The sequence below is a fragment of the Sceloporus undulatus genome, chromosome 1 (assembly GCF_019175285.1).
Source record: "Sceloporus undulatus isolate JIND9_A2432 ecotype Alabama chromosome 1, SceUnd_v1.1, whole genome shotgun sequence".
NCBI lineage: Eukaryota > Metazoa > Chordata > Lepidosauria > Squamata > Phrynosomatidae > Sceloporus > Sceloporus undulatus.
In genome coordinates this window covers 216,214,577-216,229,203 of record NC_056522.1, presented here as the reverse complement: position 1 = coordinate 216,229,203, position 14,627 = coordinate 216,214,577, and the positions used below count along the sequence as shown (strand labels likewise).

Here is a 14,627-nt window from a genome sequence, read left to right as displayed (position 1 = left end):
GCATATCTGAGAAATGGGATCACCTCTAAAGAAAGCTCAAGTTAATTTGTTACTAAAATACTTTCAAAGTTGCAGTAACTTAAATTTATCCTTATAAAAACCAAGCAGTAAGCTACAGCTGTAAAAGGCTCTATTTAACAGTCTGTCAAACGTGGGGCCTGTACAAAATAAAGGCCAAAATAAAGCTGCTTTGGGTCTCTTTGGAGGTATGCTGTTTAAATGATGCATGCGTCTTAAGAGGCTGGAAGCCGTGCCAAAGTCATGCTCCAGTCCTAAGGAATGGAACACAGTTTTGGTGCAGCTTCTGGCCTCTTAAGATGCATGTGTCATTTAAACAGCATACCTCCAAAGAGATCTGAAGCAGCTTTATTTTGGCCTGTCTGTACTGGCCCCTAGTTTGTAATCTTAATGGAACAGACAGAAAACAGGTATTTGTTTTACCTTTAAATGCATTTTCACAAAGATTTGCATCAGGTGACATGAATTGCTTCCACCCATCGTTGGAAATTCTTTTTGCCACAATAAATTTGCCACTTTCAACTGCTAATTTATACTTTGAGGCACCCACCAATCCCTTCCCTTGGCAGTTCCATAGCAGATGGTGAGCTGAATTGCATTCAGACATGATCAGTGGCTGCTCCTGGTTACTGATGTTGAGGCCCAGGCAAGTGCTTCTCCCAATGTTGAAAAGGTGCTGTGTAGAACCCCATTTCCACAACATGTATTTGGAAAACTGACTGCAATCTTCAAGGATGAGCTTGGATGTTTCAGCTTTAACACACATGTTGAAGTAGTCATTTTGGATAATAAAGATCCCCTTTTCTAAGACAAAAAAAATCAATTTCAATTAATTATTGATTATCAGTCATATATAGAAAAAGTATTTGTGCATGAATATGTTCTAACATAAAGGAGAACTGCCTTACCTACCAATGACTTTTCCAAGGCCATTTTTACTGCATTTTCCACTGACTGTGGGTTAACCATTTATTTAAAAATGTATTAGCTGATTGTGCAAAGAAAACCCCCAAGAAAGCAAGCATACTGCCATGAAAGCACTACAGAGTGGACAATTCTGGATAGTGGAGGTATAAGCAGATGAACTTAAAATGGAGACATTTCTTGCATTAATTCCACTGTGAACATAATCAGAGGGAAACAAAGAAAAATGTTTTCTTTGCTTCTGTAGCTCCTGCTTGTTCTAGCCACTGAAAACAAAATACAGTAAGACTCTGGCCTGTAAAAGAACAAACAACTCAGCACAACTTTTGGATTTTACAAAAACTCTGAACCAGTTGATTGAAGCAATAGCCAAATGCATTATCCTTCAGAGGACACAAGACTTCCCAAGGAGACAAATGTCTCTCACCTGCTCTCATGTCATCCCTGAAATGACATCAATGAGGTGATTGGGTGAATAATCCCTTTGAGCTTGTCCCCTTGGTAGTGATTGGCCACCAGTGGAAACCATCTTGATAAGTCTTGGAAGTATCTGTGACTTAGCAAATCTTGGTGACTAAAACATATAGATGTTGCTGTTCTTAGCCACTGAAATAAGATTTACATTCTGGTGTACTATTGGTCAGGCTCCTTCTCTCATCTGCAGCCATGTTTGCACTCTTGGGGACAACGGTGTTTATCACACGGAGGTTTTTGCAGCTCAGATCCGGGGTGACTCCTGGTTCAGCTATGTGAATTCACGTTGTAATGTGAATGTTTTATCACACCTAGTTGCCTTCCGTTGCCCTTCTGAATCGAGGGGGAATCGAATCCAAGGCAAGTCAAGTGATGCGGATTCAAGCAAAGTGGAGTGAGTGCAAATTGTATTGCCACACCGGTGGGATTCAACTATTCGAATCGGTACCCTTGCGAATGCTCAGTGGGGGTCTGAACACAACCTGACCTTGTACATTTCCGGGGTGAAAAGGGGCGCAAGTTCTTGTTCCCTGTTTTGCGTAATTGCGTGAATATTTGCCTTGTGAATATTTCTGTCTTCTTCATCCCCCTTTTTATTTTCCCTTCCATTTCAGCAATTTCAACACACACACACACATGTATAGACAGATAGATATACATATATATCTGTATATTCACATTCACACACATACAAAAAATGAGCTGCCCTGAAAGTGAAAGGACCACTGAAAGGAAATGGGGGTAAATTGCAGTGCTGCTTCATGGGAAATTTGCAACCTGGAGGTTTGCGGTAGTGTACGAGAGCAGAAGCAAAGTTGCATTCCACACCAGACCAATTCGGAGTGAAATCGAAGTGAGCTTGAAAGTGAATTCTGTGAATTCGCTTTTTTCCAAATTCATCAAAATGAGTCACTTCGGATTCACTGCGGAAGCACAACAGAAGGAGCTCCCATAGAAAGGAATCGTGTCTGATAGCACATTCACGTGAATTCCCATCGTTGGACCTGCAGTCATGTCGGATCTGAGCTGCAAAAAGCTGCAAAAACCTCTGTTAGCTAATATTTCTACTGCTGATGCTGTTTTTAGAGTGCTTGTAGACCAGGCTTTTATCATGCAATTATCTTGTCCAGGAACACTCCCTCTCCCTTTAAGGCTCATCACAGGCAAGCAGTCTGTTATTAATTTTGCCTACTGTATTTTCTGGCGTATAAGACTACTTTTTAACCCAGGAAAATCTTCTCAAAAGTCAGGGGTCGTCTTATAGAGCAGGTGCTGAAACTTCCGAGCCGGACTGGAGAATCTGCGGTCACCGCATATGGTGGGGGGAGCTCGAAAACTGTGTTTGCACTACCACTCTGATAGTCTTGGAGACAGGGAGGGCTGGGCAGGCAGGGAGAGCTGACCAATCCAAGCAGGCTTTGTATACAACAAGTTTTCCTAAGTACCTGCATGTCATAAGCATTTGAATTAAAATTACAACATTGAAATCAAATCTGATGTTTTTAAATTTTTTATTTGGTGTGCGTTGGAAGAGGGTTAGTCTTGTACAGCGTGGTCCAATTTGCTTAATCATTTCGTGGAGGGACAACTGCCACCAACTTGTCTCAAGAAGAGCTCAAGCCCTCCTTCCAGGATCCATGACCTTGACGCATTAATTGGATTTTCAACTGTGAGCAGGGAAAAGTCAATACAATCAAAGTCCACTTATAATCCTTCCTTGTTTTCCTATTGCTTCTTCCATCTTTCCCTTTCTAAAACATGCCTTTTCATTGGCAATGCTAGGAGCTATCTAGCTGGAAGCATTGGTACTTAGCATGACCAAAGAAGGGCTAGCCATTTTAAGGCTCATTCCCGCTTACATTTAAACCAGTTTGGGCTTTGCCTTTGTTCTGTGTTGGTAAATTGGTTCCAAAAAGTCCATCGTTCCCACTGTGAAAGTGGGTCTTTTCATTATGTCCTTGTAATTGCTTCTTTTTTGGCACAATTGTTATCCCCACCAGTTTGCACTGCTTCAAAATGCATGTCAATCATCTGTACGTCATCAGTGATATAAGCAGCAGCTCTGGGTGGGGGGAGGGTGCTGACAGGCACTGGGCCTATTGACTGGGCATCACTCAGGAGGTGCTTCCTGCAAAGAGGTCCTCAGAAGCACAGTGCTAAAACCCTCAAACGACTCCATGGCATTTTTATAGATTTTTTAAAAATAAATTGATTGAAGATTAGATTCATTGGTTTTGCAAAATCAATGAATCAAATCTTCCATGAATTTTTTTTTTAAATGCACCCATAGGTCAAACCACAAGCACAAAGGCAGCCGTGAAAAGGGGGGGGGGGGAATGAAGGATCTACCAAAAACTGAAGAGGGATGGTAAACACCCCTCTGCCATTAGTCCCTCCCCTCTAGCATGATGCAATTCAGATCCGTCGTTCCCACTTGTTGAACACGCTCCAGAATCGATTCTTTCCAAAAGAACCACCAAAGAACTAGTGTCAGGAAAAAGCAGGTTTTCTGTGTTTGCCTCGCTTCATTGCAATTGAAACTGATCACACTAGGATCAGAACTGGTTTCAAATGGGAACAACGGTCATATAAACCAATCATCAATTTGCTTTAAAGCATAGTGGGAACGAGCCCTTAGTCTCTTCCTGTAAGAAGGCCAAAACCAAAAATAAACCAAACCAAATCAAACCACAAGGGTCTTGTGGCACCAGAAAGACTAACAAAATTACCATTGCGTAAGATTTTTGTGGATTTACTTATTGATTAAAGTATTTTTATACTGCCCTTTTATCATAAAATATCAGGATACAAAATAGATAGATATAAACAGATTAAACAAGTCCAGAAATAAATTAAACATGACAAAAACATACTGAGCAATGCCAAAAAATTTAAACAGCTTAAAAAGGCTAAGAAAATTTTTAAAACTGGTGAACATGCTTAAAATTAAATTAGGCACCAAAGGCTTTAATTAAAAAAACATGTCTTGAACTGAGACTGAGAAGAAACCTTAAAATCCATATCCGTCAACATTTTTCATGTAAAACCAGACCATATGGAGCCAAGCAACACTAGAGAATAATCAAGATAGAGACAGAATTCAAAGACATAGCCATGTTAGTCTGGAAAATAAGTACTGTATGCAAAAGGAACTTGTAGCACCTTTGAGACTAAGGAGCTCGACAGACCGGCAGTTTGTTTATTTATTTATTTACGGTATTTATATCCTGCCCTTCAGCCCTAAAGGCTCTCAGAGCGACTTACAATTATTATTATTTTTAATTAGATGGTTCTCTGCCCTCAGGCTTACAATCTAAAAAGACACGACACAAAAGGAGAAGGGAATGGTGGTGGGGAATGGGATCAGGTCCAGCAGTTCTTCTCTCCCTCTGAGGCCTGGACCAAGGCAGATAGATTAAAGGGAGGGCTCTGCTTCTTAATAGAGGTCAGTCCCGAATCTCCCGATGGCATTGGGCCTGTCTTTTCACTCCCTCCCACACCAGAAGATGACAGTTGGGAAGGAGGGAGGGCTCTTCTTCTTATCCTGCCCTTCTGAATTGTAAGTTTATGCCAGCCTGCATGTGTGGTAGGGCTGCGGTAGGGCTGAGCGTTCACATGCTCCAAGCCTTTTTTTCTCCACTGGGGCATCATTATGGCATGCGTCCATCCAGACGGTGCTCGCCATGATGATGTCCCTTGTGTGCAGCACTCAAACAGCCCTGCGCAGAAGAACCGTTATAAGGCCGCCCCGTGGCACTTATGGTGCCCCTTCTATGGCGCAAAAAGGAGCCCTGTTTTGGGGCATTTTTTTGCTCCATGCTCAGGCCGTGGCATGTGGTTGCCATGGCCTGCTTCCAATCTGTACAGCCTATAACTGAAAGAGAGAAGTTGGTAGCATGAGCTTTTGTAGTCTTCAGCCTACACCCTCAGATGTATGTTTCCAAACTTCTTTCTTTCAGTTAATCTCAAAGGTACTACAAGATCTCTTTGTAAGATGGAAATAATTATTACTGAAGAGAGGCAGACAAGCTAGGACAGGCTGCAGCAGCTTGCTTTTGCCTGAACCTACTGGGAAAGGCACGATTCTGTCCCCTCTTCTCCTCTCTCTCCTGTTGAGTTCATTGAGTGCAAACTACTTTTGCACTTTGAACTCAGTTTGCAATAATTAAAGTAAGCTGAGGACAAAGGGGGGGGGCATGAGAAAAGAGAGAAGCTGGAACATTTTCATACAGCTGAAAAAGTGGGGCAGCAGGGGATTTATCTGGACCGTCCCTGCCAAATCAGGAAAGGTTGCAGGTCTGTCATTCCTAGTTAAGTGTACAAACAAACAAACAAACAAACCAAATCCAGGGATAGGCCTATTGGCCATATAGCAATGTACAATACACTGGGCCCTTGGTATCTGATGGGGTTTGGTTCCAGGTCCCCCCCACGGATACCAAAATCTGTGGATGCTCAAGTCCCATTCTATGCAGTGGTGTAGTAAAATAGTGCCCCTTCTATAAAATAGCAAAATCAAAATTTGTCTTTTGATATTTATATATATTTAAAATATTTCCAAGCTGTTGAATCTGTGGATATAGAGGGCTGACTGTATCATCCAAACCCCACAAAACAGTGAAACATTTACTGGGCCAACCAAAATGCACAGGATACATGTTGCAAGCTTTCAAGCTTCTACAAGGCCCATTCTACACAAGCCTTTGCCACGCCCCCAGTACGTCCTAGGGGTTGGCCGAAGACACAGCGTCCAATCAGGCCTCACCCCTAGGACGTACTGGGTATGTCAAAACGGCAGCGCCCTATACACATGGGCACTGCCATTCTGACATTGCGGACACTTAGCGTCCGCACTTCATGGCGCGTTAATGATGCCACAAGTGTGCCATTGGCATCTTGCGGCGTCATAACCGCACCGCAAAAAGAACCCGCTTTTTGCGGGTTCTTTTTGCTGCGCCGGGGAATCGTGCAGTTTGTCTGCTGCAGTTCCCTGGCACAGCAAACACAGGTGCTGGCAGAGTGTCCTAGTTAAGCTTTATGTATGTATGTATGTATTTATTTATTTATTTATTTTTATCCCACCTTTCTCCCAAAGTGGGACCCAAGGCGGCTAACATACATAAAACACAACAATTAAAATTGTACCATTAAAATTGTAAAAATATAAAATATAATGTACTCATTAAGATATTGTACCAATTAAGCAGGAGCCAGTTTGGCATCATGGTTTGAGTGTTAGACTATGGCCCATACAGACAGGCCAAAATAAAGCTGCTTCGGGTCACTTTGGAGGAATGCATAATTTAAACAGCATATTTCCAAAGTGACTCGAAGCAGCTTTATTATGGCCTGTCTATATGGGGCCTATGTCTCTGGAGACCAGGGTTTGATTCCCAGCTTGGCCATGAAACCCACTGTGGGTTGTTGTTTCAGATGTTGTTTTTTTAGCTGAACGATGCAAATAACCTCACTCACACATTCTGGTTTTTTTATTCACACTATGGATCTGCATTGATGCACATCTCTGGAAGTTTGGCTGCTGACATGTGCCAACACTTGAATAAACTTGGAGTCGATGATGCAAATATATTCAAAACATGTTCAAGATATGCAGAGTTTAATCCCAAATTATCCCAAGTTTATTTGCATTGGTTATTCACACAGTCGACAATGCGAATCTTTTTTTTAAAACTTGGTGGGAAACCCCAAATCCATTATCCTGGTTAAGTGGGATTTCCGGTAGCCCCCTCCCAAACAAAAACTATGGAGACCATCACATGGGAAAAATCAGGGGATTAAAAAGGCATTTTCCCGGGAAAGTTGTGCGATCGCGACAAAGATTTTCAGACAACATCTCAATATAAGAGGACTTATCATGGGAAGAACCAGGAATAATCCAGCAACATACCATTCATGGGATTTTTCTGTGAATGGTTTGTTGCTGGAGCATTCATGGTTCTTCCTGGGATAAGTCCTCTCAAATTGCAATGTGTATGAAAATCTTGACTGTGATCATGCGACTTTCCTGGGAAAATGCCTTTTGAATCCCCTGATTTCCCCCCATGTGATAGTCTCCTTAATCGGGTGCATTTGGGATGCATGTGATTCATCCTGGACTATTTGCACCATCTGAATAGGGCCTGGGTGTCCTTGGGCAGGTCACACACTCTCAGCCTCAGGGGAAAGCAATGGCAAAGCCCCTCTGGACTACTCTTGCCAAGAAAATCCCAGGAAGGGGTCACCTTAGGGTCGTCATAAATCTTGAAGGCACACAACAACAACAACAACAACAACAACAACATGGTGCCATTCCTAGTTGAGTGTGTTCATTACTGCAGCCCAGGAGGTACTGGAGAGAAAGCAAGGAGAGAGAGAGAAAGTTAGTAGGGATCCTGAGGATTGACTTTGTCTGAGAATCTAATAGTAACAGGAAAGAGGGGGAAAATACAAACACGAGCCCTGAGTAAGAGGGAGAGAAAGAGACAAAGGGGAAGCCAGCCAGCCAGCCAGCCACCCTCCCTTCCTGCAAAGCTGAGTCCAGCTGACTTACTCCAGAGGTCCGCCGTCCAAGCCAGAAGCTCCTCTTCAGCCAAGTTGGAGCAAGTTAGGAGCAGCAGGGAGCAAGCGAGGAGCTGGAAGCATTTCACAGGAACCATCTCCTCAGAGGTTCAGCTCTCCCCTGAGCAAAAGACAACAACAACAACACCCTTCCCTGTAGAGTTGGCAGGAGAACCACATCCCCCTGCCAGGGAGACAATGCAGGAGCAGCTCTTTCTGGAGAGAAGGGAACTTTGGCCAAGAGAAGACCCTCCTCTCCAGCCCCTCAGAGGAAGGGGGGCAAGAGGGAGGCGTTCCCCTCCATCTACTCCCTTGTTGCTGCTGTTGTTGGGTGCCTTCAGGGCTTGTACCTCTGTGTGTGTTTGTGTTGTGTGCCTTCTTTGCGTCCTTTCCAAATTATGGCGACCCTAAGGCGTTGAATGTATCCTAGGATTTCCTTGGCAAGCTTTTTCAGAGGAATTTTGCCATTGCCATCCTCTGAGGAGGCTGAGAGAGTGTGACTTGCCCAAGGTCACCCAGTGGGTTTCCAAACTGAGCTCGGATTTGAACCATGGTCTCCAGAGCCTTAGTCCAACGTTCAAACCACTATCACAGGCTGGCTCTCTATTCCTTCTACTCTCACCCTCAACTTTATTATTATTATTATTATTATTATTATTATTGCCATGGCCATCCTCTGAGGCTGAGAGAGTGTGACCCACCCTGTGGGTTTCTGTGGCTGAGCTTGGTCTCCAGAGTCCTAGTCCAATGCTCAAACCACTGTGACAGGCTGGCTCTCTATTCCATCTATTCCCCCTCCAATTTATTATTATTATTATTATTATTATTATTATTATTATTATTATTATTTCCATGGCCATCCTCTGAAGCTGAGAGAGTGTGGGTTTCCATGGCTGAGTTGGGATGTGAACCCTGGTCTCCAGAGTCCCAGTCCAATGCTCAAACCACTATGGCAGGCTACTCCACCTACTCCCACCCTCCACTTTATTATTATCCATAATAATAACAATAATAACAACATAAAATTTAATAATAATAATAATAATAATAATAATTTTATTTGCATATATCCCACCTTTCTCCCAATATTGGGACTCAACAAGGCAGCTCACAGCCAGTTTAAAGCAATGCATTTCTTTTTAATGCATTGCTTTAGAAAATTATGAATATAATTTTTTAAAAATAATAATTTACTATTATTTTATTTACTTATCCATTGAGCTTGAGCGAGGTAACCAGATGTCCTCACCACAATGGAGGACAAGGCACCTCCAAATGGAGGACAGTCAAGGAAAAAAGGAGGGACACAGCCAAAATAAAAGCTCAAAGCCATAGGGATATAAATTCTTAGCTACTTAGGCATGACCAGCTAATGTGAATTCATGCTCTTAGTCCAGCTCAAAATGGAAGACATTGTGGAATTCAGAAAGCTGAAATGGAGGACATGTTCTGGAAAAGGAGGACCTATGGTCACCCTATGATAGGGGAAAAGACTGAGCAAGCCCAGTCTCTTGCTTTCTGTGAGGGGAAGTGGCTGCAAAGCCAGAGTGGGTAGCCAGAGGTCCTCCTTTTCCAGTACATCCTCTCAGTTTCAACCTTCTGTCGAGGAGGAATTCCAAAACATCCTCCATTCTGAGCATGACTACCAGGCATTAATGTGTATTTATATTCATGTGTTTAACTTTTATTTTGTAATGTCCATTTTGTGGTGCCTTGTCCTCATTTGTAGTTAGGCCATCAGGTCACCCTGCACCAGCCTTCCCATGGCGAGAGGTCAGAGTGGCCAGAGGTCTTCACCACAAAGAAGGACAAGGCACCACAGAACAGAGGACATCCCAGAAAAATGGAGGACATGTCCAAAAAAAGCTTTACAAAAAACCTCTTATAAATATAAATTCATTCTTCTTAGCCATGCCCAAAATGGTCACCAGATGTCTTCCTTTTCCAGGACATATCCTACATTTTAACTTTGTGTCCAGGAGGAATTCACAAATGCCCTTCATTTTCAGCATGGCTAAGAAGCCCATTAGTAACACCATCTTTGCTGTTCCCCTTCCAGAAATGAATCTACTTGGCAGCCTGGCCTTGCTGCAAATAGTGAGATAAGTTGGATAGGACAGAATAATAAAATACAATAAAATAAAAATAATAAAAGGATAAGAAAATGTAGTGTATGATAGCTGTAAATAAACTGCATGGAAGGAATTTATATATATTTTCGTGTTTTTAGCTTTTCTTTTTGCAATGTCCTATATTTTTCCTGAATGTCCCACATTTTGTGGTGTCTTGTCTCTTCTGTAGAGCCCAGTCTATGCGCTTCAATTTATCTTCCAAGAAGTGAGGTTCACATATCCGTTTTGCCTGGTCTACCAGTATTTTTATTGTGCTTCTTTTTTGTCCTGAGTAATGGTTGTAGTTCTTGCGCAGATATCTGTCTCTGTGTGTAGGTTTTCTGTATACTGTTTGGCCCAACCATTGGTTTGGTTTGCAGATGACCAGGACATCTAAGAATGGCCGTGTTCCTTCCTTTTCTTTTTCCATCATGAATTGGATGTTTGGGTGGATGTTGTTCAGATGGTTCAAAAACACGGTCAGATCTTCTTCTCTGTGGCTCCAGATGGTGAAAGTGTTGTTAACATATTGGAACCATGTTGTGGGCTTTTTGGTGCTGTTTCCAGGGCTTGCTTTTCAGTGTTCCTTGTAAAAGTTTGCTATCATGGTGCTCAGAGGGCTTCCCATGGCTACCCCATCTCTCTACTCGTAGAATCCATTGTCCCACTGGAAGTAGCTTGTGTTGAGACAATGTTCAAACAGGGCTGTGATGTCTTCTGGAAAAAAAATTTCAGATGATTGCCATGGTGTCCATTATGGTTACTTTGGTGAATAATTGATTAGTATGTCACTGAGTGAGTTTGAGGTTATTGATTTTTTTTATATGAAGTCAGCTAAGTCCTTGATGTAGTGAGGGGTTTGTCCTAGATGGGTATGTAACTGTGTGGCTGTTAAGTTGGCCAAGTCATATGTGGGGGATCCAGTGGCACTCACTGTGGGCAGAGTGGAATGGATCCTTATGGATCTCCAAATGTTCTACAAACCAACCAAGAAAATCCAGCAAATGCTGTGCTCAGCGAAGGACAGGAGAAACCCTCTCATGGCTGCAGGAGTTATAGAGCTACACAGATTAACATGTCCACAGGGTACTACATTCCTAGGGCCAAGGAGAAATGAAGCACTCCTGGCCTCAGGAGTTACAGAGCTACAAAGATTAACATGTAAATCACTTCTTCTCCACCAAACAGTATATATACCCCTCTCTCTTCCATTCTAGCATTCTCTGAAGATGCCAACCAGAACTGCTGGCGAAACATCAGGAATAAACTCTTCTAAAACATGGCCTCATAGCTCAAAAAACCCACAAAAACAAAAAACAAAACAAAAAAACCCCACAGTCATATTTTTGGTAGATTTGAGACATTAGGGATTAGAAATAACCTTGGCCAGTTCAGTATGGCCTCATATAGACAGGCCAAACTAAAGCTACTTCGGGTCACTTTGGAGGTATGCTGTTTAAATGAAGCATGCATACTAAGAGTCCAGAAGCCGTGCCAAAGCCACGATCCAGTCCTAAGGACTAGGGCGCAGCTTTGGTGCGGCTTCTGGACTTTTAGTACGCATGCACCATTTAAACAGCATGCCTCCAAAGTGACCCGAAACAGCCTTATTTTGGCCTGTCATAGGTATAGGTCTGTATATCAGCAATTCTAAGAGGATACTTTTGCTTGTTGAAATTGTGGGAACCACTCAACTGTACATATGAGCATATAGCCTTCTGCACTGATCCTATGTGCATGTATACATTTTTTATCCATGCTAATAAAGGGCTCATTCACATTACAAAAAAAATCGGTTTTGAAACCGATTCAATCACGTGAAGTTCCTACTCACCCCGAATCTCACACAAGCGAATCCGGGGCTTGCACACCCGTTCCGTGGTAAATGGCCCCTAGCGCGGGTCTTTTGAAATCGGCGCAAATACCGTTTCTTTTTAAAAACCCCGGGTCCTGGGAATGAGAACTTGGCCTCGATCATGATCGAGGCAAATTGAGGGAGGGATTTAGGTCAGAGGGTGGGCAAAGGGCAAGGCATTTCCTCCCCTCATCGGAGGGGAGGGGGAGGAGGAAAGAGCCCTGGGCAGAAGGGAGCAAGGGAAGGCTTTCTTTAGGAGCCTCTTTTCCCTGCATCCCCTGCCCAAAGCCCTCTGTCGCTGGGCATTCCTTCCCTTGCAGGAGGATGAACGGAGCTCATGTCAGGCAAACCCCCCCTCTTTTCAAATGCAAACAATTTCTATTCCAGAATGTATGTTTCATTTTTTACCATTTTTTTTGAGCGCACATGCGCATGGTTTCTATTCCAGAGGCAGATGGAGCCAGGCTTGCACTTGCTTTCTGCAGAGGGAGAAGCTACAAATGTTGCAAACAATCAATGTTACATTTTTACCAATTTTTGTTGAGCAAATATGCGAATGATTTGTCTTCTTGAGCAGATACAGCAAGGGAAGCAAAGGGAAAGCTAATGTGGCTTTTAAAAGCAAAAAACAAACAAACAAACATGCCAATCCCATCCTCTGCCTGGGACAGGGGCAGATCTGACCCAAAAGCCCACAGGTTTATTAAAAAAGAGAGAGAGAGAGAGAGAGAGAGAGAGAGAGAGAGAGGCATCTCTCTCCCTGATTCAGCCGCTGAAACCCCTGTGCCTGGCTCTTTAAAAAGGGAGGACACTTCCCCCGATGCCCTGCAAACGTCACCATGACGGTAGCTTGATTGGCAGCGGCCAATCTACAGAATGCATTCGATTTCTGTCAAAATGCATTCGATTTCAATTTGTAGTGGGCACTTGCTAACGGAGCGATTCGGGGGAGGGGCATCCGGATCATCCCAGTTCCCTCCATGTCTTTTACCCCAGTATGAATGGGGCCAAAGTTGTTCTTGTGCAGTCCTGACACAGACTATAGACTGCAAGGCTGTTATGTTCTGGAGGGAAGGGAAGCTCTTCGGCCAAAGAAAGTGAGCTTTCTATACAGATTCAGGGGTCGAATTCAACCTGCAGTTCAAGTTAACTCGGAGTTAAGAAAGACACATAAACATGGGGAAAGGTGCGAGACTGTATGGTTGTTAACCAAGTAATCCATATTATTTAGTGCTTCACTACTCAACCCTGCAGACCTGGGCTGATGAAAATGAATATAGGGACTTTATTACATGGGGGAAAATTGGGGGTTTAAAAAGGCATTTTCCCAGGACAGTCTCACAATCACAGCAAAGATTTTCCTACACATTGCACTTAGAGAGGACTTATCCCGGGAAGAACCAGGAATGCTCCAGCAACAAATAATTCATAGGATTTCCCCCTAATCCTCTCTAATTGTGACGTCAGGGGGAAATCTTTGCCATGATCGAGCGAATGTCCTGGGAAAATGCCTTTTTAAACCCCTAATTTCCCCCATGTGATAAAGTCCCAAGTTGAATTGTAAACGATGTTCAGTGGAAAATGTATGCATTTGTCCACTGCAGGCCCCAAGTTGTATTCTGTCTTCAAGCTCCTTTGACATATAGCTGCTGCTCATGCTAAATTTCACCTGCTGGAGCCACATAGAAGGTCAAATTATTTATCACATATACTTTCTGCCCCATTTCAAGGTCTTGAATGAATAATTCTCTGTATTTCTTATTCTTTTTCTCACATACTCCTGGCTATCAACAGCATCAAAATGTCTCACGCTACTTCTAGAGACAATGGAGTATGCTTAGGTGAGTGCCTAGGGCAACAGAATCCTAAATATTCTGCATGCAAATCTCTGTTCACATTTGCTATTTTTGCTAGTCTCTGCAAGAGACTTTTTGATTGCTTGTAGCAGCATGTTAAAAGCAGAGTTCTACGCATGGTGCTGATTTTCATATGACAAGCAGAGCAGCTGGAAGTGAATGCCTGCAAAATGTGGCTGTGAGAAGATTCTGCAAATAGTTGTCGTCTTTTCATAATTCTTTGTAATATTTCACATTACTAATTCTAATAACAGATTTATAATTGTCAAGTTCAAAGACATAGCTGTGTCAGCCTGGAAAATCACTATGCAAAAGGATCGTGTAGCACTTTTAAGACTAACTGAAAGAAAGATGCTGGTAGCATGATTTCACCCTTTAAAAATTAACTTCATAGAGTGTCTTTTAAATAATCTAAGCATGTTTTTATCTCATATAAATATAATTTTCCGAATTGTTGTTCAGTATTTTAGGGACTTTGATGAACAATGAAGCTACTTGTTATTTGGCATCAAATTGATTTCGACTGATGGTGAGCCTATAAATGCGGGACCTCCATGAGCTGCCCTGTGCAGGTCTTACAAAACCTTACAAACTTCCTTGATTGAATCAATCTGTAGTGTGGCTCTTTGATCTTATTCACACAATGAAAATAATCCAGGTTGAATTCAGGTTAAATCTCTGTTGTTCACACACACCCCAACTGCATCCAAATCATTTTTGTTTGTTTGTTTTTACCAAAAACCTCCACTTAACCCAGAGCAAATGAACTTGGGAATTTTTTCCTAGTTTTTAAAAAAGATTTGTATAGTCAGCAATGTGAATAATAATGTG

General features: G+C 42.6%; 1 protein-coding gene across 6 annotated transcripts in view; it reads right to left on the bottom strand.

The window, feature by feature from the left end:
• PLA2R1 (phospholipase A2 receptor 1) overlaps nt 1-8,367 on the bottom strand; it is a 72,898-nt gene extending 64,531 nt beyond the window's left edge. For 5 of the 6 annotated variants that reach the window (XR_006101383.1, XR_006101382.1, XM_042445251.1 and 2 more), the window contains exons 1-2: nt 7,967-8,232; nt 442-822 (exon numbers count right to left, since the gene is read on the bottom strand). Coding sequence is in view for 4 of the 6 variants with exons in the window: in XM_042445251.1 (XP_042301185.1) it covers nt 442-822; nt 7,967-8,072 (487 nt within the window). In the remaining 2 variants the exon portion in view is untranslated. Of the gene's footprint in view, nt 1-441; nt 823-7,966; nt 8,233-8,324 lie in introns of those variants that run through there. The other variant, XM_042445249.1, reaches the window with a different exon arrangement.
• Nucleotides 8,368-14,627: the final 6,260 nt, after the last annotated feature.